The sequence below is a fragment of the Pocillopora damicornis genome, chromosome 13 (assembly GCF_964200805.1).
Source record: "Pocillopora damicornis chromosome 13, jaPocDami1.2, whole genome shotgun sequence".
In the NCBI taxonomy this organism is placed as follows: Eukaryota; Metazoa; Cnidaria; class Anthozoa; order Scleractinia; family Pocilloporidae; genus Pocillopora; species Pocillopora damicornis.
Window position 1 is genome coordinate 6,648,897 of NC_142682.1, and position 24,972 is coordinate 6,673,868.

At 38.3% G+C, this 24,972-nt stretch overlaps 5 protein-coding genes and 1 non-coding gene across 10 annotated transcripts; 2 read left to right on the top strand and 4 right to left on the bottom strand.

The window, feature by feature from the left end:
- Positions 1-1,963: 1,963 nt before the first annotated feature.
- On the bottom strand, positions 1,964-5,284 carry LOC113683759 (uncharacterized). The gene is made up of 2 exons (XR_016182585.1): positions 4,804-5,284; positions 1,964-3,210 (listed from the first exon to the last, which is right to left on the bottom strand). It is a non-coding gene; the product is annotated as an uncharacterized LOC113683759 (transcript).
- A 637-nt stretch (positions 5,285-5,921) lies between these two features.
- LOC113683747 (uncharacterized) lies at positions 5,922-8,774 on the bottom strand. Of its 2 annotated transcripts, none has more exons than XM_027201030.2 (2): positions 8,396-8,774; positions 5,922-6,966 (listed from the first exon to the last, which is right to left on the bottom strand). In XM_027201030.2, the coding sequence occupies exons 1-2, from the start codon at positions 8,483-8,485 to the stop codon at positions 6,694-6,696; spliced, it is 363 nt and encodes a 120-aa protein (XP_027056831.2). In that variant the 5' UTR covers positions 8,486-8,774; the 3' UTR covers positions 5,922-6,693. The 2 variants fall into 2 exon arrangements, with proteins under 2 accessions (XP_027056831.2, XP_027056830.2); XM_027201029.2 differs by lacking the exon at positions 8,396-8,774 and adding an exon at positions 7,935-8,149.
- Positions 8,775-8,902: 128 nt separating this feature from the next.
- On the top strand, positions 8,903-14,090 carry LOC113683746 (uncharacterized). Of its 3 annotated transcripts, none has more exons than XM_089192553.1 (3): positions 8,903-9,044; positions 11,840-12,019; positions 12,565-14,090. In XM_089192553.1, exons 2-3 carry the CDS (start codon positions 11,918-11,920, stop codon positions 12,865-12,867), a joined length of 405 nt encoding a protein of 134 aa, XP_089048679.1. In that variant the 5' UTR covers positions 8,903-9,044; positions 11,840-11,917; the 3' UTR covers positions 12,868-14,090. The 3 variants fall into 3 exon arrangements, with proteins under 3 accessions (XP_089048679.1, XP_027056828.2, XP_089048680.1); XM_089192554.1 differs by lacking the exon at positions 8,903-9,044 and adding an exon at positions 11,572-11,659 and having other exon boundaries at positions 12,565-13,452; XM_027201027.2 differs by lacking the exon at positions 8,903-9,044 and having other exon boundaries at positions 11,539-12,019.
- LOC113683745 (H/ACA ribonucleoprotein complex subunit 1) lies at positions 13,813-24,582 on the bottom strand. Its single transcript, XM_027201026.2, has 7 exons — positions 24,335-24,582; positions 22,556-22,704; positions 22,051-22,110; positions 15,106-15,172; positions 14,528-14,560; positions 14,281-14,430; positions 13,813-14,119 (listed from the first exon to the last, which is right to left on the bottom strand). The coding sequence occupies exons 1-7, from the start codon at positions 24,468-24,470 to the stop codon at positions 14,106-14,108; spliced, it is 609 nt and encodes a 202-aa protein (XP_027056827.2). The 5' UTR covers positions 24,471-24,582; the 3' UTR covers positions 13,813-14,105.
- LOC149035230 (uncharacterized) lies at positions 16,916-20,419 on the top strand. The gene is made up of 2 exons (XM_089192550.1): positions 16,916-17,191; positions 17,591-20,419. Exons 1-2 carry the CDS (start codon positions 17,070-17,072, stop codon positions 18,828-18,830), a joined length of 1,362 nt encoding a protein of 453 aa, XP_089048676.1. The 5' UTR covers positions 16,916-17,069; the 3' UTR covers positions 18,831-20,419.
- On the bottom strand, positions 18,698-21,136 carry LOC149035231 (uncharacterized). 2 transcript variants are annotated; one of them, XM_089192552.1, is made up of 2 exons: positions 20,599-21,136; positions 18,698-20,183 (listed from the first exon to the last, which is right to left on the bottom strand). In XM_089192552.1, exons 1-2 carry the CDS (start codon positions 20,770-20,772, stop codon positions 19,278-19,280), a joined length of 1,080 nt encoding a protein of 359 aa, XP_089048678.1. In that variant the 5' UTR covers positions 20,773-21,136; the 3' UTR covers positions 18,698-19,277. The 2 variants fall into 2 exon arrangements, with proteins under 2 accessions (XP_089048678.1, XP_089048677.1); XM_089192551.1 differs by having other exon boundaries at positions 18,879-20,357; positions 20,599-20,845.
- Positions 24,583-24,972: the final 390 nt, after the last annotated feature.

Below are 24,972 nucleotides of genomic sequence, written 5' to 3' on the forward strand. Positions count from 1 at the left end.
TATTTCACATGGTGATGTACATGTTTCAGTTTTTTTTGGCTTGCATCTCAGGGAAATTGTCAACATAGGTTAGTTAAGTACAAATTTCCACAAATCTGCAGCTGACCTGAAGCTGTGCTTGTAGCAGTAAATTATTAATTCACTGTCAAGTCCAGCCTTTAAGCTCATAGTGCAAGGTCACTTTGTGTCAATATTTTCCTTTTTTGTAAATGTTTTAAGGGCATTGACATGTTCTTGACCAACTGTACTGGTTCAAATGTTTTACACCCTTTTGGTACATATAAGTAGGAGTAAATTTATTTGTGTATTGTTATTCAAGTTGTACAGGGCTGAAAGTCAGAGGTACTCTAATCTTATCAGTTAATTCATACTTTGTCAGTTGAATAGGAGCTCTTGTTTAAAGCAAGGTAGAAATGTCTTTCTGGGCAGAAAAAGGTGTAAAGTTTCAAAATTAATATTTTTCCAACCAATTTTAATTTAACATGATGACGCCACCCACCAACAATTGAATGGAGCTAACCCTTTTACTCCCAAGGGCTAATAAGTCATTCTCCTTACTTTCTGCCATACAATTCTCATGATGTGAGTTTGGAGAATTTGGTACTGGATCAACTAATCTCGTAATTGATACTTTCCTTCATTGTCGTCACTTGTTTGCATGATATTGCATCAATATTTTAAAGAAGAAATTCTGTCTTGGTCACCCGTGGGAGTTGAAGGATTAACGAAATGATAGTATCATATGGATAGAAAGTACAGATGGTATACTGTGTAATACAGCATAGTATACTAAATTTTAATAAATAAACTCATAAAGAAACTTTTGTGTATGGTATTTTGTGTGTATAACTTTTAGTTAAAGAGTTAACGTAAAGTTTGATTTAGTGCCTAGGGTGCTTATTAGGAACAGGGTGCTTATTTCATTTGAGAAACAGTGCAATATGGAAAACAAGGCTTTGATTTTATCTAATAAGGAACAAAAGTGCAAACTGTAAAAGTAACAAATATACAGTGAAAATTTGCAATGTAATGGTAGGGAATGTACTGTTGGTGCTATCATTGAAATAGAAAAGGAAAGCTTCTTGGAGTAGGAGCACTTATTGGAATGAGGGGGCTAAATCAAATTATTACAGTGTTAAGTTGCATCTGTTTGCTACGGTTTGATTAACATAAGAGTACTGATGTTAGGGTGCTTAAAGTGACCCTTTCACTCCCAAGATCTCATTGGTACTTCTCCTTACTTTCTGCTATACAGAACTCATTATTTTACCTCTGAGAATTTGGTTTCTGATCAACCAGCAATCTCCTTACTGATTTCTTTCTTTATTCTCATAACATTTCTGCTTGATATTGTAATGATAATGTAAGGAGAAATTATGTCTTGGTCACCTATGGGAGTTAAAGGGTTATTAATTAAAGTCATAATTTGAAGGCCTCAGTCACCCACTACCAATCAAATATTTTGTCCAACTTTTGCCACTTCCACCCTTATGAGGAATACAGTCACCTCAGAAGCACTCTTGCATTGAAGCTATTGATTACACAACATTTCCAATGCGGTGACACACCTAACTGTTCCTGATGTGTGCCACTTTTGTTATTACATTTTGATATTGCATTGATCTTCTATAGAAAAGATGCATGGTACCATGGAATCTACCATATTTCCTCAAAGAAATGCTGAGTGCTTATCTGATATTTCATTGTGAAGGAGGCCACTTAATCAAGAGCAATGCTTATGATTATCCTGTACAGATTTCACAGTAGTTGAAGCTTAACAAATTCTAATAACAGCAGAAGGAGCAACAGCTCAGATGTCCTTGTGCCCCTACTATTATGAAAGTGAGGAAGGAGGGGGCACTGCTTATTTGAAAGAGGTGCTTGTTTAACATTAAGTCCAAGGGGGTGGGTACTTATTCAAGGAAATGTAGTATTTTTTAATTAGACAACAATGACTGCCAAGTCTTCTACTGTCTTTTATTCACCACATCCCCTCACAAACAAAATTCAGTTTCATTAATTTTGTCCCTGTGTGTGTTCACTCAGACACACTGCATCTTTCAATTAATTCACACAACTTGATACAAAGAATTATATCATTAAAATTATGTGATAAGCTGAATTATATAATTGTGCATTTTGATAAGTTTTTAGTTATGATCTACTGAAAGAGAGGTCCATATATAATGTCAGAATTGATGACATTTTGCTTCTTTAATGTATAAAACAAGTAGAATCCATGTTGCTGTGGGTCTGCACAGTAATAAATCACAAACGACATTAAAATGTAGTTAGAACATTTCATTTAGTGACACACAGCTGTGCCTTGTGTGCCACTTTTTAGTTCTTGCTTTATTTTGATGTCATCTGTGATCTCTTGCAACACAGAGGCATGGCAAAATGGCATCTATTTTTTAACCCTTTCACTCCCAAGATCTAATAAGTAATTCTCCTTACTATCTGCCATACAATTCTTAAGATGTTAGTTCAGAGAATTTGGTATTGGATCAACTAATAATCCCATGATCAATATTCTTCTCTACTCTCATCACCTGCCTGCTTGATATTGTATTGATATTGTAAGGAGAAATTCTGTCTTGGTCACTCATGGGAGTGAAAGGGTTAACTCCCAGAATTGATTGACTTGTAACTTCTCCCTATGATATCTGTACATTATCTGGCCACTAGGTAATGAGAATACTCAAACTTATCAGGAAAAAGTTGTTATCTTGAGTTAACACCAAATTCTCATAACTTATTTACAAGGAATTGTGAGTCAGTTAGAGGGGAGAATTTATTGACAATCAGATCTTGGAAGTTGAAGGGTTAATTTGTTTTATTTCATGACAGTTTATTTCCAGTTATAATTAACTGTATTCAGGTGATATTTTCATTAACTGCTGACTTTTCTTAGCTGTCTCTGACAGTCTTTGCATCACTCAACAAACTTCACGAGAACAACTACACTTGAATGCTTCCAAAAGCACACGTCTTCACACTATGGTATTTGTTGTAGATGAATCAGACGAGAGAAGGTCAATATCTGCACGCCTTATAACCTATTGATCGTTTACTCCACATTCTTTTGATGACAGTAGTTAAGGAGGGTTATCAAATGGTACAATTCCATCTCCCTGCACTTTTTCGTAACTTCAGGTTTGAGGGCTTGACTGTTATAGTACCATATAGAATCACCTCCTTTGTTAAATGCTGGTGATGTAAAAAAAAATTTAGTAATCAGTAATTCAGTAAAGCTTTCCAATAATAAATAACTGATTTGATTGTTAACTGTTACATTAACCCTTTAATCCTTAACAGAGACAAGGTTCTAATTTCTCCTTACAATATCATCCCTAAATAAAATGTTTCAGTCATGAGAATATAGGAAATGATCAGTAACTAATGAGGCTCTTAGTGTTTTTACAAATTCTCCTTGTTAGAACCTAGAAAATGTATAGAGAACAGTATGGAGAATATGCATAATGATGTTAGAGTGCAGAAGGTTAAATCTGTGACATTGCTGTTAGAAGTAAACAATTGAAGTTACAAAATGTTTTCAACTTCATACCTCAGAATTAAATTTTGGAAGCTATTAGGTCTAAAAGATGTTCTCTAGAGTTGAGCATACTGTGTTGTAGTGGCACGGAGAGCTTGAATCCCAAGGGGGTGCAATGTAAATACAATACTTGTTTCATGGTCAGTAGTTTCTGTGAATAACATGGAGGAAAATGCTGAGCTTGATTTTAATCTGTTAACGGTTAATTTTTACACCAATTATTTCTACAGCTTGTATATGTATTTTCTGAGGATACTCATTCTCAAGCCAACATAATTTAAAAACCACCTTGAATAATCTTGGATAAAACTGTTCAGTATTCACCAGAAATAGTGAATAGCATTAAAGGCACACTCTGATTTGGTACTCAAACTCTGAATAACATTTACTATTCAACTCCAAGAGATTATGTGCTATGTTTGCACCCCAAAACAATATAACCATTGCAGGAAAAAACAAGTCTAAGTAATCTCTTTGTGCTTTACTATCTCACTGTCTTAGTGTGAACTACTAAAACATCTACTCACCTCAGTGCTGGTGGCTATCAGTGGATATTCACTTCTCTCCTTTGTAGCTTGGTAAATATCCACTACTAGCCAACTCCACTTCAGTGAATACTTGTTAAGTATCAACAATTATTTAACACTGTCCATAAAAAAAATTGATAGTTAAAACGATGTAAACCAATTTTGAGCTACTTTCAATGAGGGAAGCAAAAGAGGACGGTGGAAGGGGGGGAGGGGAGGGGGGCTCCAATTTTTAGCCAAACTCACACGTCACGTGTACTTCAAACAGAGTTCCAAGCTTCACGAATTTATAGAGAAAAAGTTTAAACTTCACTTTACTTGTCTTTTTACAAAATCGATGCGTCACGTAATAATTTTTAGCTTAATCGCGCGTCACGTTTAAACGCTTCGCCAACACCCAGCCTCAATATTACAGTAGATTGAAGTAAATCGTAGATGTCCGCTTAGTCGTTAGAAGGGCAAACAAACTTACGAGAGGTGACAGGGGCCCATAAAAATAAAGAAAGTGAATCAAAGTTATATGTGATTTGCTTAAAACGAATAACCAGAGGAAAAAATATTCGTGTAAGGATGGAAAGTAATCAAAGTCCAAAGTACTTCGCCGAGTATCAAAATATTGGCAATCACTGTCCCATTGTTAAGTAAACTCAAACCGCGCTTTCGTATTCCAAACCGGAGCTTTAAACACAGACAAACTCAGTCACGAAAACTTGAACTTACCGTTTCCACCTCTAAGCTCGAGAGGCTGCCCTGCAAGTTTAGCGAGATTTCCACTAGTCACGCTTGAAGAGTGTAAATAGTTGTTTGTCTTTTCGCCAAAATGCACGTAAAACGACCCTTTCACTCCTGTTTCTTTCTTGATACTTTGACTGATAACTTTTGCGTTGGCGTTGATTGGAAACTTCACTGTGTGTTGTTTGCCATTATAAACAACCATGATTGACTCCAGTTCTTCGTTGGCTTTCTCGGTCTCGAGTTCTTTGTGTAGTTTTGTAGTTTCACTTGTCGTAGTATTACTCATGATCAAAGGTTAACTCGTAGCTTTACGCTGTTCAACCCGAGACAATATTCAAGATCCAAGCGCTAGATCTAATATTTGGTTCTAGTAAGGGCCATAAAATGCATCCCGAGGGATACTTCGTTCGCTGTTTCAACTAATAAGTATTACCCTACAACAACAAAAGAACACAAAACCACGAGATGAGCCAAAGGTTACGCAGTATTATGCATGAAAGAGCAAAGCGACCGAATCCAAGCGGGGTCCGGTAGGTAGAGTTTTGTTTGAACAAAGAATCGGTGATTAGTGCAAATTTGTGTTACAGGAATATTCTTCCCCAGCAGTAATTCACCATTTCTGAAATAGTGACTCTTATCGAGCCCCAGATCTCTTTTAGAAAACAAACAAAGCGTCAAAGAAGGTAAAATGTATGCAGACGGAGGACAGGCTGTGTGGTAGTCTTAAATAATTTTTTACCTTTAAATTAGTGAAAAAAAAGGGGAAGGCTTATCAACCATTTTCATTTCAAATTTTCTGTTTCCATTATGCAAAACTGCATTGTGATTAACATTTTTACTGAAAAAAGATTTCCACAGGTAATAAAGAGAACTACACAGTCAATAAAATTAACCAAAAAGTCAAGGCAGAAGGGTAATTAGTTTTCTAAAGAAAATTTGTTGCTGCATCAAGGGAGGGGGGGGCAGGGGAGTTACAAAATAACTTGGTTTTTTCAACTGAGTTGGTGATGTCAATTGGCCACCTAAACAGTTTCTAAATCTGACATTTTGAAGGTTAGCTCTTTGTCAGAGCAAAAGAGTTGAAAGCCAGAGCATACAGTGTAGACATGTGAAAAATGTTTTATTTACACACAGATCAAAGGCTATATCCTGCATTAGTCACATCAGTCTTACATACAATACCTTGATGCATGCATGCAAGAAGGATATCATATCTGTGCACCACTAGCTGACAAATTTACAGCTACACGAGTATTTAAAATCACTAGAGATTTTCAGAACTCACTGAACTCTCACTAAATCTTGAATTGCTTAATTATCCTTTGAAGGGTTTGTTTTGAGTCAAGAATTTTTAAGGGTGGGATATTGTACATGATCAACTCTATAACCTTCGACCTGAAATGTGAGTTTCTCTGAAGTGTTAGATGGATTGTACTTTGGACATTTCCTGCTTATTCTGACAATAAAGTGATGAGATAATTTTGGTATCAAATTATGTGTAAACAAAATTGCACATTGTGATAACAAGGTTTCAAAATTACTTTTTACAATCTGAACTTGTCATAATTATTTGCCACAGAAAGACAAAAATCTTACAATTTCCTATCTTGTGAGGATAAAAGTTACCAGATTTGAAATGTCATAGTAATTGGAATCTTTTTTTACGTGCTAAATATTTGCTTCATCCAAAAAAAGATTAAGGGGTGAGATGCCCAAATTACCACACAGACAAAAACAATAACAAACAGAAAATTCAAGGATGATGAATGCTGACATAGATGGAAAACATCCAGGGCCCAAACTGTAACACAGCTAATCAAGAGTAAAACATGTTATTTCAGTTTAGTCATGTATGCTGTGAGCAACCAGTTTTTGTCATGCTAGAAAATACTCATTCACTCTACCCATCACAAGGCAACTGTCACGCAATACTCTTTCCTGGTGACGTAGATCTTTCTGGCAAATTTTATTCTTCTTTTCTTCAGGCATGTGGACAAAATTGGCATTGATCACTCCCTGTGTACTCCTGCCAGTTCTGCCCATACTGCTTAAGTATTCTTCTCTCTTCCTTGCCTTTTCAAGCACCCTCTCAGCCATTTCATGTCGGTGTCTTTGTTCTTCAGACCTTCTTCTGTCATCTTCCAGTTGCTGGAATAAAAGAAAAAGCATAAATATCTGGGTAAAGGAAAAGAAGTGGCATGAGTGTATGAGAGATGAAGAGAGAAAGAAACCCAGTGTTATAAAGGTTGATGAGCACAATACTTAGGTTCTCCATGCCTAAGTAACAAGTGCACGGATGGCTAGTGAGTTGCTGTCCTGCCTCAGAACAGTTACACCCAACTAAAAAAATACCTTCTTAACCAGGGTATCACCTCCTTCATTGTTCAAACCTTCTCCAAGCACCCAGTTAACTTCAGCACCTGTGAGTACAACAGCTGGCTAGAGACTCAAGCGAGATACAAGGTTTTTTTGTGCGTAAGGATCCCTTAAAAAATAATTAACCAATCTACGCCAAGGAAAGTAGAGTAAATGCTTTGTTAGAAAAATAAATGTCCCAAATTAAAATCGTCATAGTCCTTTATCAGTGATAGCTGTGCTCATCTTTGAATAAATCACTTTCAGAGTCGATGTCGTCAAAGTATTTTAAAAACAAAATAAAATTCCCGTTTGTAATCAAAATTCAAGCTCGGTTACGTCGCCTGTCTCCATATTGCCTCGGGCATTACAACTGTATACAGCTGGGCTAAATTTGAAGCGTACAAAATTTCTTGAACATTATTTCACTCTAAAAAGCTGCACTATTGGAAGGCTATTTCCTGGATCAAATACAACAACAAAATCATTCTCTGCGACTCAAAGCTATTAAAACATTCCGCTCGTAGTTTGTGCAAACAGCTAATTACCAAACTACTCGAATTTCAATGAAGTTCAGCTTAAAGTTCAACGCAGAATAGTGAGCCTTTCTGAATATATTTAATTATCGACTAGAATTCTAAGATACTAGCTTATCATTTAATAGAAATGTTCGACAGTTCAACAACCGTCAAATAGCAGCGTGAATAATTTCCTACTCGCAAACACAAAACATGCCGGGCAAAAGGCGAAGAACTTCAAACCTGTCGAACGGCAATTCTTGCTAATGCTGCATTCTTTTTGTCGATGATTCTTTGCTTTCGTAAGGCTTCTTTATGGTATGCTTCAGCCATTTGGCGTTTATGAAGAGATATCTGCGATGTTATCCTCAATTCGTGAAGCTATTTCAGAGTATAAACACTTCCCGTGTGCCAAGAATTTGTTGCTTCTTTGGTATCTAAGGGCGAATGCTCATCGCAAAGCATTCTGGGATACAGAGGGTTTTCCCTTTTATTCGAACACCTGTTTAATTTTTCGCAAATTTTCCTCGAGCACGCTAACCATTCATACCGTAATTAGTAACGGATGCATTCTGAATGTCGATGTCTGGACTGAATTTGACCGTTCTTAGATACATATTAATAACAAGAAACTGCTTCGAATCATTTTCATAAAATTACGATTGTTTTTGTACTATACTATTCTATACCAATCTCACCTGTACCTGTCCATACTCAATCCTTGCCAACGCTGCGTGCATTTTATCGACAATCCTTTGTTTTCGTAAAGCTTCGTTGTGATAAGCCTCTGCCATTTCGTTTATGAATAGGATCAGCTGCCCTGCACGATTAATACTTTGAATACGCCGACAATTATAGCAGCCTCTTTTATTTATAGGAAACTTGAATGACAAGCCTCGGTATTAAACCATACAATCCTTTGGCAAGTGAAAGGTTGAAAGCATCGTCTCACTAAGCCCCTCAGCCTTTCTGACGTCAAATTTGATTGTTATCAGTTGTAATCCACTGACGTAAGATGGCGTCACAGTAATTGTACTGAGTGGAGTCCAATTTGGTCTGTAATCATACGAGGGATCAACAAATCGGACAACCTCGAAGCGGGTGTCTGACTTGTTAATTACAAGTATGATTACAGACAGAATTGTACGACGCGAAGTCCCATTACCAATTTATCAAACCTATGAAAAAATTTGAGAAGCAAAAAAGTCATCGGTTATACGTTTTCATACCAAAAAAAAAGTTAGCGAAATGCACGACAAGTAGGTTTGCGCGCTCCTGATGCGCACTGTCCAATTACACAGGCATGACGCGTACGCTGTTAGGAACCCAGCACCAGACACTGTCCACTAACAGGTATGATGGGTACACTTTCTTCTTACACTGTCCACTTACAAGCACGACGCGTACCTTTTTCTAGATCAAGTATCGAGAAACCAAAGACACTGACGTATCTAACATAATACTTTGATTTCAGCCATAGGTTTTAATTAGATTTTCTTGACAAGATTTCACTGACAATGCAGATGGAAAAATTTAAGTCTTTTGGGCGAGGAAAGTAGTCATTGCGAGACTTCACAAAGACTCTTAGTTTGGGGATAGTTCAGGATTTAAGTGGAATTCCACTTCAGAAAAGTTTCGTTCGAAAATCTATCATTACTAACATATAATGCGAGTAACTTTCTGATTTCTTTATCAAGCGCACTTGCCAAGGAATTGAACAGTTGTCGTTGTCTATGGCGACAGAACGCAAATGTACTCACCAATGCGTAACGCACCAAATTTATCCTCATTCGCCAAAAAAACTGCAATGACTGAGCGCAACAACATAATTTTTTCTAAGAAATTTGCTTCGAATGGCATAATTAAGGCTAGAAGTAACTAATCGATCGCACTATTGTACCATCGATACTACAGTATCTATATAACATATTGTTTATTTTATTTCATCTATTTAATTTGATATTAGGGTGGGCAGTTTCAGAGAATGCTACCAATTCGTCGCATACGCGCCCATAGTCGCAACTCATGGCGGTAGTGGACCCAGAGGGTCCGGAAACTCTGGTTCCCCCTCCCCGTCAGACCTCTTGTCTGACGCCAAAATTAGTTGTAACGACAAGATCGCATGTTACTTATTAATATGAGGTAATTGAAATTAACTTGTTTGAAAATTTCTTAGCTTACTTTGGTCATTGTGTAATAACAAAAATTTGTGTTTTTCGAATCAAAGTGCAGAGTAGACTCTCCTGCATCAAGGACACTCTTCGAGTGCCGTTATGTGGTTGTAGCAGCCTTATAAAAGCATGCAATTTGCTTCAAGAGCTGTGCGGTATGTAATGCTGAAAGTTCTCCGCCTTTCGGCTTTGTCTGTCAAGGTCGTGGGCAGGAAATAAAACCATTTAAAGACTGATTATTATTTATCGCAGTGGGGAGGGGTGGGTGGGAGGAGTTTGGTTGTGTCACGCACGTTTTGGTCGTGTCACGCACGATGAAATTGACCAGAGCCACCTCTTAAGGTTCTGTTATAATCCTATGATCCTCTCTCATTGGCAGTTGGCAGTCGATTTTCTATAGTCTCCCATTTTATACTCTTTTGGTGAAGAGTGATTCCATCTCCGTTTCCCCTGAAAATCATGGATCCCTCCAAAGTCCGACTCCTGCCTCCCCCTTGTGATAAATCTTGACAAATCCCTCATCCAAGGATAACCAGGATAGAGAATTGTTTTAAATTATTCCAAAAGTTCATCAAAGTCATGCGGAAAACAAAAAAAATCGATTCTGAGAGCGTTACATGATTTTTTTCAGAGAATAATTTGGACTGTGAAAACTGTAAAAACATAATCAGTGAATTATCATCTTTTGTTGAACTTTGTCGCGCGGATTAAATTTGCATTTGTCTGAGAATTGAAGTAAACAATAAAATCCTAGGCAACCAGAATTATGAAAGGAGAAAAAAACCGAAAAAACCGTATTTCGTTACAAAGAAGAGACAGCTTAACTTAAAAATTATGAATATTGCATATCCTATCGAAGATAAGAAGAATTTACGAAAACATTGTAAAGATCAGATATTTCAATAAAAGCATCTGGGTCACTTTTATCAATACTAGAACTAACGAAGTGATGAATTTTAAAATCCATAACGTTGACATTACAACAACAACTCTTAAAGATGTTTGGAAAGAGCTTGCCTCAAGAACGTAGTAAACAGCTTTGTGTACAAGGGGGTAACATGGGTGATAGCTGGTACGGGTGAAGCACAATTCTGAAAACCCTTCCAATGGCTACTGTCACTACGAAGCTTTATTTCTCACCCTGCGCTTTCTCAACTTTTCAAGTGCTTCGTGTTTTCTGTCTACGACGCGTTGTTTTCTCTGAGCTTCCTGATGAAAACCGATCATCTTCACTTGTGTAGTGTCGTCATTCAGACATACAGAGACTATTCCTTCTTCATTGCCAAAGGCTAACTGAACTTTATTGATGAACACGTTAAGGTTGTTGTCAATAATTAAGATAGGTATATGTATAATCAGTACACTACAACTTGGAATCCAATCGCCTCGGTAGATGTTTGCACAATCACGCGCTTCACAAAGCGACAAAACTGCGATGACGTTTCAGGTCTAGCCTGTTCCTCCAGCTAAATCTCTCGGGGCCCATCCGCTATCCGAAGAGTGCCACACAATGCACATAGAAGACATTTAGAGCTCTCTTCAGAAAGGAAATTAAATCCTCTGCTTACAGAAACCCGTTTGATAAATTTCACAGACAAAGCCATCATCTTGCGGGCAAACAGCCTTTGTTTTAATCAAAAGAGCTTTCTCTTTATTCCAGATGCATACATGCTCATTTTAATTCAAATTTCTCGCGCGCACGTTTGCACACTTACGAGAAGATGATGAAATCTGTAACAGCGAAAAGTTTCGCGGTCTAGGTGACATCGCGATCGTTAAGTGTTCAAACATTTGCAAGTATGAACTCATTTGATGTGTGTTTACACTTCTGTAGAATGTAATTTACCAACACACAAACCAAACAATACTGTCCCAAGAGAGCGCTCTCTTACACCCTTGAAGCAACAACTAAAAAAACAATAACGTTTAAACAACGTGTTAATAAGATCTTTTTGGTCACACATTTGGATTTCCTAGTGCAATCGTTCATTCCGCTCACAAAAGGGGCCACGTTGGACTTTTTTCTGAGTGCTGCAGTAAATTTGAAGCTTGAAAATGTATCATGAAGCCTACCACCAGGAAGCCCAAAGACGACAGCGCGTGATTGAAAGGAAACATCTTGCTTTGGAACGCCTCAAAGAACGATACACACGACAAGTGAGTCTAAATTTCACTTTACGATCTCGGGGTCTGGTAATTTTGTTCATTGTAAAAAGCAAAATTTCTTTCTCAGTTTGAAGACAACTCAGGGGATGCCATTTTATTTAGCAGAGATGTTATTCTGTTTACCAGATTTGATCTTAAATGTTACGCAACAGCAAACAAAAGTTCCATTTTAAAATGTCAATGTTTACCAAATCCAAACAAGGCAGAGAAATAATGGCCAAACTGGAATAAATTGCATAGAAGCTGTAAAAGAAGGACACTAACTTTAAGAAATATCGTTACTTGTCCAAGCAAAGTATTCAGCTTTCTCAAAATCACGTTCCAGCCGCAAACTTAAATTGCAAGGAAATCATACTATCAACATCCCGTATCTAAGACGACGGCGCCAAATTGATAGGTATAGGAGAGTTAATCGAAATTACCAAGTTGATAAGAGCGCCGACCAGAAATCCCACCACCGTTCTGAAAGAATATATACGGATTCAGAAATATCGATTGAGCGTTTGAAAGAGAAGCCTCTTTTCTTTAACTTGCAGGATCTGGGCAAGAATCAGAAGTCGAGAAAGAACCAGCCGGAAGACGACGAAATGACTGGAACTAGGGCCGGGACCCGCGGAAGCAAGCGTGAGGACACGCGCGCAGCTACTCGCGAGATACACTCACGCGATACTCTGTGGCTTCCAGATATTTGTCAAACCACTACAGGCAGGACATACTACCGACTTATTCCCCCAAAACCGAAGCCGCTGCACCAATGGCGCGATTTGAAGAACCGCATAAGGCATGACTATAATCTGGTACCCCTCCCATACAAGAACGAGCACACAGTGAAAAGATAGCTCTTGAGACGGCCCGTTTAATGTAAATTACATTTGAGTGTTGGAAGTAATCCACTGCTTTAGCGCAATTTTCAAAGTCCGGGATTTGTTTAATTTTGCTTTACTTCGCTTTGTGATTGGCCCAAAAATCTCATACCACCCTGTCAACCGTTCATGTTGCACTTTGAACTCTTTGCTTGTTTTGACTTTTGCATTTTCCTTGGCGCCTTGTGATAATTTTCTCTCCTCTGATTGGCTGTCGTGATAACTTTGGTTTTGGTTATACAACACTTTACTCTGGTCTGTGACTGGTGTAAAAAAAAAAACTCACTTTACCCTCTCAACCAATCAGGTGAAAAACTATTACCAATCGCCACTCGAGTTTTCCCGCCATGCATACATTGCGCTAATGTTTACTTTGAGTTTTTGTCGGTTTCTTGGATGCTATGTTTAATTCTAAGGTGTTCCATCCAAATGTGCTGTATTAAAATAGCTATGAAATTATAAAAAAAGGAGAACTGGTTTATCATGCTTCTTTTAACAAATACTACTTAACATTCCATGTTACAGTTCAAAAAAAAAAGCGCAAGAGTTTCTGTTTAAAAACCGAAAATATGTCTTTTTTTAATTTTTTTTTTTAACGGCTGAGTTAGGGGTCCAAAGGTCACTTACAAAAAGCGATGTAAAGTCTTTGATCAGTGTACAATGCAGCTATTTGTCCAAATCCTTAAATCTAACCTAATCACCATTCTTGTTCCAATCAGATGACTACGAGGGAAACCTTTGAGCTGAGACAACCTCAAATCATATTTTTTGTCAAGGAAAGTTTTTTTTATGAGGTAAGGGGGAGTAGTGAGCTTTTATGAACCTCCACCACCATACCCCCCTCAGTCCTCATTTTTTGCATGGGCACCACACAGAAGGTTTTTTTTTATGACCCCCTAAAAAACGTGAGATGCAGATATATTGCAATGCACAAAATGATTTGTATTAGTTGTTCAGTATAAAGCTGATCACAACTTCTTGTACTGATGTAGCAGCTACCTAACTGTTCATTTAAAAAATTAGATAAAAATAATCCTATGACATAACCAAGTGTAATGATGATGAACGATAGTAATTTTCAGTGTTCAAGTTAAGATGTATCTGCACAGGGGTCTCAAACTGTGATATGGATTCTGGATAATGATACCCAAACAGATATATACATTTGATAAATTAAACTGTGCCGAAGTACGTCACAATTCTTTGTTTCCTCTTCATCTTCCACGACCTACAAGAAGAAATGAAATGTGTGTCTACTAAATTTTCAATGCAATTTCTTCTAGAGGACAGTAATTTTCGTAAGTGAATAACAAACAAGATCTGAGTAGCTAAACGATTTCAAACATTCACTTTTTCTTCTATTCCTGTTCTAAATGCAGTAGCCATTACCTCTAAAACCTCCACCACCACCCCTGAAACCTCGTCCTCCTCCACCTCTTCCTCCACCTCTTCCTCCACCTCTTCCACCACCTCTGCCACCTCCGCGAAAGCCACCACCACCTCCTCTACCACGTCCACCACCTCGACCTCCTCTACCTCCTGAAATTTCAAAACAAAAACAAAGGTTTAAGCAGCAGAAAAATTAACACAACTGACACAAACATGTCATTATGTCATGAAAGTGAGTCTGACTTACCTCTTCCTCTACCTCCAACACCCCCTGGGGGTCCTTGAAGGGAGAAATCACAAATGATGTTAGACATGATAAGACATCAACAAAGATGGACATGGATTGATCTATATCTCAATGTAACTGACAAAACATAACTTCCCTTGTGTCTCAACACCCTTCCTACTCCATGTAAAGTCCTTACTCAAGCCTGGTAATTCATCCAGCTGGAGCTTATCCCTTTTTCCCTCACATGAAGTGACTAAGAGTATCAGTACTCCCCTCAAGAAGGGATGCAAATCCAACACAAGATTTCCCCCCAGGAATTGATCTGGCTTCCCTAACACTGACAAGAAACACTGACCCAGCCAGTTCTCACATGCAAACCTCTTGACTGGAGTCAAGTGCGCACAGCATTAGGCTGCCATATCTCCCCATTTCATGAATACTAAAAAAACCCCATAATTCTTCCTTAACTAATGTGCACTAACAGAGTGTCCTGCCCCAACAAATAATTTAAAATCTTTTTAAAAAAATTCAAATTTTGTGCCTCAGTGATGCGTTAGAAATCAATTGAATGCCATGTATCATAGAAGATAACATACCTTTCTGGCCGGGAGGTTTGGGGAGAAATCTGGCAAGTGGTAACAGTTTCATAGGATCAATGAAGAACTAAAAAGAAGCAGACATAAAGTTAAAAATATTCCGTAGAACCCCACTTACTCATTCCCAGTTACCTTGAACCCCTGGCTAACTCAAACAAGATTCAATTTCTCTCAGATTTGACTCTGTTTTTTCAGTCATTCACTATCAGCTAACTTAAATCCCCCCTTAACTCAAACTAATTTTACTTTCCCTTGGCTTAAATCTACCCTGATATCTCATACTTAAAATAAAAACACTGGCCCATACACATCTAAGTGTCAGAACAGAGCTGATCGACATGCCCCTATCTTTAAAGGGCATGTAAACCCAAAAAACGTTCATTTTCTTTTCACATAGATGTTTAGTAAATATATCAAGTACACCAAAGGTACCATTCGTTTATTCTCAAAAGTCCATTTTCACTTTGTAAAAGCTCTTCCAAATTCGAAACATTCGCCATCTTGAATGGCGCCATCTTTCCTGTGACGTCACGGGTGGACCCTCTAAAGTCTCGTTTTATAATCGCCTGTCGCATGAAGGAGTCTTCTCTACAGCCGTTGTTTGCTGGTCTCGTCATGATTTTTTTACTTACAGTTTGCTTCAATATATTCAATTTTTTTCGTAATGGTGAAGCGTTGTGTCGTCCAGTTTTGTACTGATTCAAACAAAACTGGGCATACAATGCAAATATTTCCAAATGACGCAAATTTGAAGCGACAATTTGTGAAATTTGTTCAAGTGAAAATAGCCAATTTCGTCGAGCCGTTCGAACGTTCTGTTGTTTGTAGCAGTCATTTTTCTTCCTGGTGCTGTACCGACGATTCAGGTCTCACCAGAAGCAAATTATTCGGAAGTATAAAAACGACCCATACAGTCGGCAGACGACGAGGATTCGGAAGTGGCCGACCGAACTGAGAAAGAAGTTGAGCTCTTCAAAAGTTAGAGGTCAACTGAGAAAGTACAAAATCGATTTACATGAAAACGTTTCGTTAATTAAATAACAATAGCTTTATTGGTTCTCTAAAAACATCTTTTTTCTCATCTAATGAAATATTATGGGGGAGCCAGTTGTTCGGGAGCCAGCGCTGAGCCCGTAAAAGACACTGACATGTCTGAACCTTTGCCTGAATTCGAAACACGTATCAAAGAAAGAGAATTCGTTGATATCAGTGTGTAATAACGTGATCTGGAATTTTGTCGGTTCGATACAAAGAATTCTATACAGGATCCCATAATCAACCCTTATGTTCTATAAGAAAATCCAAGCCAGCCCTACTTGGTGCTTCCTTTGAGAAACCCTGAAGAGCAACAGCAGAAGAATTTGTGTCACGGTTTTCACAGCAGTGAAAATACATTCAAAGGTCAGTAGGACAATATTCATCATTTTGAGTACAACTTAAAAGATCCTGATTTCAGCTTGCAAAACTATCTTTTCAATATTTCAAATCGAAGCAAACACAAACAGGGTTGGATAATTATGAAGGCCACACAAGGAAATGTACATGATACAACTTGTTTATCGATGGAAATGCTTCTGAGATGAAGGATATTGTTTACCGCACAAGATAGCACAGCGACCCTAAAGTGTTTGCCGAGATATCCCCAACACCAACGAACAAGCTATCTGTAGGCAATTTAGCGAAATTTCCTGTCAGGAAAGAAGCGAAAAACAACTAGCTCTAGTACTGTATTATTAAATCAATAGAGTCCTAAAGTGTGACGTCACGTTGCCATGGGGCTAAAATTTCTGTTCTAAACAATCGAGCGCGTCCTACTGATAACCTATGCGTTGCTGAGGTCAAGTGTGTAATCATCGCTTGGAACGGTTCAAAGAAGTTTAGAATAAGGTTCAGTTACATTGTTATTAACGCTGTAGGTCATAGAAATCTAAAACTGAGAAACGAAGGCGATCGAAACGATTAAAATGGTGCACTGCTTTGCGCCTGATTGCAACCATCACTCGGAAAGTCACACGTGTAGCTTCTTCGGATTCCCTAGCAAGGAAAAAAAGCTGAAGGAATATAGAAGATGGATTCACCTACTGAGGTTAGTAAGAGTTTTATTTCAATACTTTTTCTGTCCAGGAGAAAAGTATGCTTACGCAATTTATTGCGGTTGTGGAGTCGCCATCTTTGTTATGAAACTGATTAAGCTTATATAAATCTTACTGATTTTTAGACTCCTTTTTCTTGTACTCCAACTTCAAAATCGGTTCCCTAGAAGCCACGAGCCAACATTTGACTCAATGACGGAAATCAGTTGTGAGAGCTTTTGGTGTGGTTGTTGATACTTAATGGTCACCCTGCAGTGTTAAAACAGGCAGATAGAGAACTGTCTTCTTAATTAGAAATTTTTATAAGATAGAAGCTGCAAGATAAAAATCCTCCGCTAATAGCACAGTAATCAGAAAGAATTATAAAGCTGAAATTATCCTTTTTGCTATAGGAGAGAAGACAGAGAGCCAGGAAAACATTCCAGAGTCTGTAGTTGCCATTTCAGAGAAGGAAAAAAAAGTAATGGTCCTGAGATTTTCAAGAGGAACCAAGACAAACTTTTCCCAGCAGAAGAAGCAAAGCCAAAAAAGAAAAAAATCGAATCACAACAGACCCTAAAAGAAATGATAGAAGCTGCAAGGAAGAAAGAAGAACTTGAACAAGGCACCTCTGGCAGCGTGGAGAGACTTGACTCAACAAGAAAAGAAGTTATACTGGAAGCAGAGTTGGAGCAGGCAAAAAGGGAAATGATTGATCAAAGAGAAAAAAATTACTATGTGCAAAAACATTACACAGTTTCGAAAATGAGTGAGGAGGTTTTGAAGATGGAAACTGGGCTGCCAACAAAGGAAGTTTTTCAAATTGTTGTCAACTATGCAGCTAGGTTTAAACAATCCATCAATTACTTTGCTGGCTGGAGAGTGCAATCAATCAGTTTTGAAGAACAAATATTTATAACATTAATGAAAGTCAGACAGAATTACACAAATCTTCACCTTGCACAGTTATTCAATTGCAGTGTATCTACAATAGCAAATATTGTAACAACTTTCATTCATGTCTTACACTCAATTCTATTTATTGACCTCATGGCATTCATCCCATCTAGGGATAAGAACAAGCTGTGTGCCCCATCATCTTTTAGTCAGTTTGGTTCATGTAGAGTAGTGATAGATTGTACAGACATAGAGATTGCCACACCTGGGCTTATGAGCCAGCAGAATGCTACGTATTCAAATTATAGGGGAATGCATTCCTTCAAGGTTATTGTGGGTGTAGCGCCAAATGGTGTTATTACTTATGTCAGCAAACTTTATCCAGGGTCAATATCTGACAAAGCAATTGTGCAGAAATCAGGATTTTTAAATCACCTTACTGCTGGAGATATGGTCTTAGCTGACAAAGGTTTTGTTATACAGGATCTTGTACCAAATGGTGTTTCAGTAAATATACCACCTTTTTTAAACAATGGTACATTCACTGAGAGTGAAGCAAGGGCAACAAAAGTTATAGCAAAATGCAGAATTCATGTTGAGAGGGCAAATGCTAGGCTCAAAGATTTCAAGATTTTATCTTTTATTCCCTCATATTTACGTTGTCATGCAGATATAATATTTCAACTCTGTGCTTCACTTGTTAATCTGCAGTTTCCACTGATCAAAGAGGGCTGTGAAGGATATGAATTTGATTAATGAACTAATTATTTTTCATATAAGGAAAATTGAATACTTTGTAAAATACATGTTGATCTGTTTGTTTTATTCAAAAAGTAAATCTGCTATCATTGTTGAATTTATGGATGCATGTATAATTTCAGCCCAACAACAGTTCACTACAACAGAGCAGTACAGCTCAACTGTGAAACAATGAAGTGCAAAAACTGTAACTGTTTCTAAAGTTAGTTTGAGTAAACCAGGAGAGCCCTGTTGGGATTTGAAGATCTGTGTTCCTAAAGTTACTAGAGTGAACTTAAAAGTACACCTGAGCTCCCAATACCCTCCATCTGAAAAGCCTCCCTATCTCAAGAAATTCCACAACAACATGCCATCAGTGAAGACTAAACACCAAAGGGCTCCTAATGATTCCTGAAAATTATTATTTCTTAAAAAATAATTACATGCAGTAATAGATCTGGAAACCTATAATTGTCCCTCTACAACCTTTGGGAAGAGGTGTTCAAAATAAAACTGAGTAAGCTTAGAAATGTTTCCACTCCAGCCTTCATCCTTTGCTATTTTCAAAACAACTACATCTTTAGATGTCCACACAACAAAATAGCAAAGCTTCCTTTGAGCAAAATGTATCTCCCCTTGGACCTGATGCCAGTAGACATGTTCTTCCTTTAAAGCATACTGACCACTTTCAGTTTTTTTCAAGCAGAAATTGGGGGAGATATTCACTGCCTCTTCCATTGTCATATTCCTTTCGGTGTAGGGACACTTGACCTCCAAAACAGAGTCTTCATCCACAATTCCATCTGGGGAAGCACCAAGAATCCCAGAGCCATCCAGCCATAACCCAGTTTCCTGTACAGTTTTTGCAGTTAAATTGGTAAATGCCTTAATCGCTTCTGCCTCGTTGTTTACCCCCCATTGTACTGCCTTAACTCTTGATATGTCATACTCTCCAAGGAGCCGTTTGAGAAGTGAAGGGGTCACTCTTTTGGCATGCAGAACGGATCCAAAATTGCTTGCTGTAAGCCGTCCCCTCCTTGCAAGATGCCAGGTTGGGTTGTCTCGTTGGCCTACAGTTATCTGACTGACTAACAGGATATCTGCTTCTGTGAGTTTGGCTTTCCGAACCAAACAGTCCAATTGTTGCTGTGTACCTCTTGTTTGGATAAACTCCTCTGAGTAGATGATTTCCTCAATTGTTGGCACAGGCAATTTGGCTTGGGGAGCAGGCTCTGGGCACATGAGCCAGCAAAGACCAGTGAACCTCCCATATGCCTTTAAGCTTCCATATAGTGCCTGACGATCTTCTGTGTTGGGAGATCGAGTAATCGCCACATAATTCTTTGGCAGAGGGAACAGTTCTTCGACTGCCTGTAAAGACAGGGAGGTATTAGACTTCTTTTTCCTCCACTGACATTCAATATCTGTGCGGCTTAAGTTGTGAATCCCATTTATAAAAAGAGCCGCCGCGTGACTGCATTTGAATTTTCCCTTTGGACATTCACACTCCGTGGATTTTATGTTGAAGTGGTCATCCAGGTAAATCTAAGTGGTAATTAAGATAAAAGTTCAAACAAGGTGAACTCATAAATGTCTTGGTAACACTATTTCATATGAATCATAATCTGTACGATTTAAGCCTCAGCCTGGCTTTTTTGATGAGGGAAATCGACAAGATCGAAAATATATATTTCTAAATTGGGGGAGTAGATAACAAGAAGGTACTTAAAAGATATTTAAAAATATTCCTTAGGCTTCTTAATGCGATTGGTGGCTCTAAACTCACCGTGACTCGATAGACCTTTTTCTTCATACTTGCTTGAACCTCACCGCGTAAAATACCCTGATGGTAAGAAAATGACTCAATGTGTTCAGATCTGTAATGATTTTCTCCTCGTTCGATTGACTTCTTTTCTTCAGCGAAGAAAGATATCAGTGCAGCGATTGAAAGCGACGCCATTTTGGCTCTGAGCACGTTTGTTTAGAACAGAAAATTCTGCTCCCATGGTAACGTGACGTAACGGCTTTAGAACTCTATAGCAGAAACAACTCAAGTAAATCGATCTCAAAATGTAACAAAACAGATGAAACAGAAAATATTTAGCTTAGTCGTTTCCGGTGTGATTATCTGTGCTTTGCTGCTGCCTGTACGCGTACTTGGCCGTCTCCAGCACCCAGAAATCGAGGCAAATTGACTGAAAACCTGGATGCTCAGTGATACAACTTATCTGGGTTTCAGGCCATTTTGCCACAATTGCCCGATTTCCGTACAACAAACACTTTCATAAGTTGTCGGCATTGGTTGACAAGTTCCACACTCGCACCTTTGATAATTTTATATAAAACACTTTCAGAAGCTCAAGTTAAAAAAAATTCTGTTGCATTCCTTTAGATTGTACCCTCGCTTTATTGCATTTTCATGTTAAATACAAATAAATCACAAAGTAAATTAAATACCAGTCTGGGTTTCCGAGACGGTCGCATCGCTGTCGACATGTTCTGTACTGTCTTCGTGCGGATCGCTTCGGTGAACCCTACGCGGCTCATATTGTTAAGGACGTGGCCCAGACTCTCCTGAAGATTCTGGATTATCCCCAGCGCTGTCATGTACTAAGCTTAAGGCATTCGAGTCGCTATCTTCTGAAAAAACATCTTCCGAACTACCGCTACTTACACGAACTCCCACACCAGTTCTACTGGGGAATATGTGTTGCGCAATATTTTGGTTCCACCGCTTACGTCACGACTTCTCGCTATTGTTTTTACCGGAAATGGAATTTCAGTTGAAAATGCCGATTTTCTCCTAAAATAAGTCGAATTGGACAAAACTAATTTCAAATTCGTTTTCTACGCCACTTTTTACATAGTATAAGAAAAACATGTATTTTTGGGTTTACATGCCCTTTAATCCCCACTGATAGGAATGAGATAACATCATGAGAAAGTAATAAATTACCCATAAGCTAAATTTCTCAAACTAAATGTCTTTATAAAAAAAGCTCTGCTGATTGTGCAAAAAATGGTAAAAACAAGATTACTTATTAATAATTAACAGGATTCAACAACAGATAACTTGAATCCCCAATAACTCAAACTATCTTTGTTTGCCTTGAGAGTTTGCATAAACAGGGTTCTACAACATCATTGATTATAAGTTACAGGAACCCTTTGTTCTTGATCAAGCAGCAAAAGTTCACTGTTGTCAAAGAACTGACCCCTCTATTTAACATTTCCTTACCTTTTGATCTTTTTTAAAGGAGGACGCTTTCATATCAGTGTTAACCTTCACTGAGAAATACTACATAACAAACATATAGTTAAGGAAAACTCTCAAATGAAATTTCTTTTTGCAATAGCTCTTTTCATCTATTCTATATGAGGAGTTCCAACACTTTCAATGATACAAATTTAAAACTGTGAGATAGAGAAGATACTATCCCAACGAAAAAATGCCATGTATTTCTGAATAGCATGGAAAATAAAAATAAAATTATGGTTTTTTCCGAAATTGCTTGAAAATTGCTAGGAAATGTATAGAGAACAGTATGGAGAATATGCATACTGATGTTAGGGTGTAAAGGGTTCTCCGAGGCAGTGATTCTGTTTATTTACTTGTATCAGTCTTTCTTACTTGACTGCTATGGGGTTATGGCTTACATTGCTGGAAACTTTAAAACTTTTTAAGGTGATGCATGCTAAAGAGATGAAGCATCACTATTTTTATGCAATTAGGTCAAGGATACAAATTCTGTCATTGGACCAAATATGTCATCTACTTTGCCGATCTGTGACTTGTTTTCTAAGTAAACTGGAGCATTAAAGTATGGAATCTTCTCATTTGTACATTTACAAACTAAATCTCCTTCACAAGTGTGGAGCACATGTCCAAGCTCTGTGAAAAATGAAAACAATATCTTAGTTATCTAACAAAATTGAAAAAACTGAATTTGAATCAACTCTGTTGTTGTGCAGGAGATGGATGGCTTTTGGGGTCAATGCACTTAACCCTTTAACTCCCAAGATCTTATTATTCTTTCTCCCCTTTAGCTGCTACACATTACCTTACGAATTAGTTACAGGAATTTGGTGTTAGATCAAAATAACAACTTTCACTTGATACATTGGAGTTCTCTCATTACTAGTTGCTGGATATTACAAAGATATCATGGGGAGAAGTTACATGTTAATTACTTCTGAGAACTTTAGAGTTAACCCCTTTATTGAGCGTTTCACGTTTGAGCCCTCGTGCATCATTCTGCTGTGTTCTTCAGAGAGTCATTTAACCCTCATAATGTCTCTCTCTCTACTAAGGAGTGATCATAGGTACCGCAATTAAAAGGTGGAAGATACCTGTTCAAATGCAGATGCTTTTAAGGGAGACGAGGGAAGCTGCATCCCTTCTCCAGGGGGATTATTTAATTGTAATTGACTAATGGAGATGTCCCTCAGGATAACGTCACATTTACCACAACTGTATCGACTATAATGGGGTTGCATTTGAAACAGAGCAATTAGAATGGGGTTGCAAATTTTTAGGATTTAGAGGGTATGGATTTGAAATGGGAAGAATTGGGGTTACAAAGTTGTTACCAAAGTGACCAAGTTGGGATCACTAAAGTTACATTTGCCCAAAAGTGACTAAGACAGGGTCTTCAATTGGCCAGAAATCAGACTACGATGGGATACAGGTTCTGAGAGGCCAGCTGCACATACCCAGCAAAAATCAACCCAAGTAACCCCTTCCCAGATGTCTTCCAAGAGGAGTAGGAAACCTTCTGGACCCAGTTGCTTAGAGGCCAGATAATGCTATCTAACTGATAAATCGCTGGCAGAATAGTGATAACAAACCATATAGCATTATCCATCAGAGATAATTTTATCCAGTGGAAAGCAATATCCAACCTTTGAACAACTGGAGCCTGAACCCAGTTGCTTCAAGGGCAGATGGTACTATCCTAAGGACAAATGATGATCCATTGGATAAGTGTTAAAAAAACATACCATGCTATCCACTGGAAAGAGATTTATTCAGTGGACAGCATTATCCACTCTTCAAACAACCCAGGCCTGGTTCCCTAATACTATGACGGCGACGTCATGCCAAGCTAGATGTGAAACTTGACTTGTTCATACACTTAATTAATTTGGCTGAAATGCCTTCCATCATTTTAGGATAAGGCTTAAGTGAAAATCATCCTACTTTTACACGTAGTGGCCAAGCACAAGTGCATAAATACAATTCTATGTAATTACAGCTTCTATAGATGATTGCTGGCTAGAGAAGTTTCCTTTCCTTTATGATTGTTTAAATTTGAAATCCACTGCAATCTATCAGACGTCTAAGAATCAACACCATCGATTGCAAACGAGTGTTTGCAGAACTTCGGTTCACTAGAGTGAACTCTGATCTAAGTAACTCATACTAGTCTAGTTATAGCTGGTATATGAACCAGCGATACAGCTTACTAAGTAGAGTAAGCGCTCAGAAGATTTTCTAACCTAGGAGTAAGGTCTACCATTACCTGTAACATAATCGGGAGGCCCAAAATCTCTCTGCTGAAAACCTCCCCTTCCACCGCCACGACCTCCGCCTCGAAAACCGCCACGGCCACCTCGACCGCCACCACCACGGCCCCCTCCTCGGCCACGAAAAGACATGATCTGATCACCAAAAGATTTACAAGTTTACACTATAAAAGGCTGTGTTGTTATCTAGCGACCGCGTGGTTGAGAGAGAGAGAGAGCTATGCTTGGTAACCACTCGCTGGCTCGATCGATAGGTTACCAAGCCCATTAGGTTTGTGTCCGGTTGTGTCCGAATTCTTAGCAAACCAAAATAAGCTGGGGGATCCCAGGTAGGTGAGGTAACCCAGCTAACTGTGGTCGAAAAATAGCTTGCGTTGACATAAAATTTTTACAACCGCGGGATCCCGCGACCCCGAGTTACCCCACTTAAATTTTGAGACGTTTACATAGCAAATTGCGACCCCGGCAAACAGGGTTACCCTTGCCAGCAGACCGGGCAATTGGGCCTTTTCAATTTTGTACGTAAAACTCGCTTGCTTATTTGTCTCTTTGGTTTTTTGTGGAACGCAGGCAAATTGTAGAAACCAGGTTCTAACAGAAATACAAATATATACCTTGTGCAAATGGAACATAC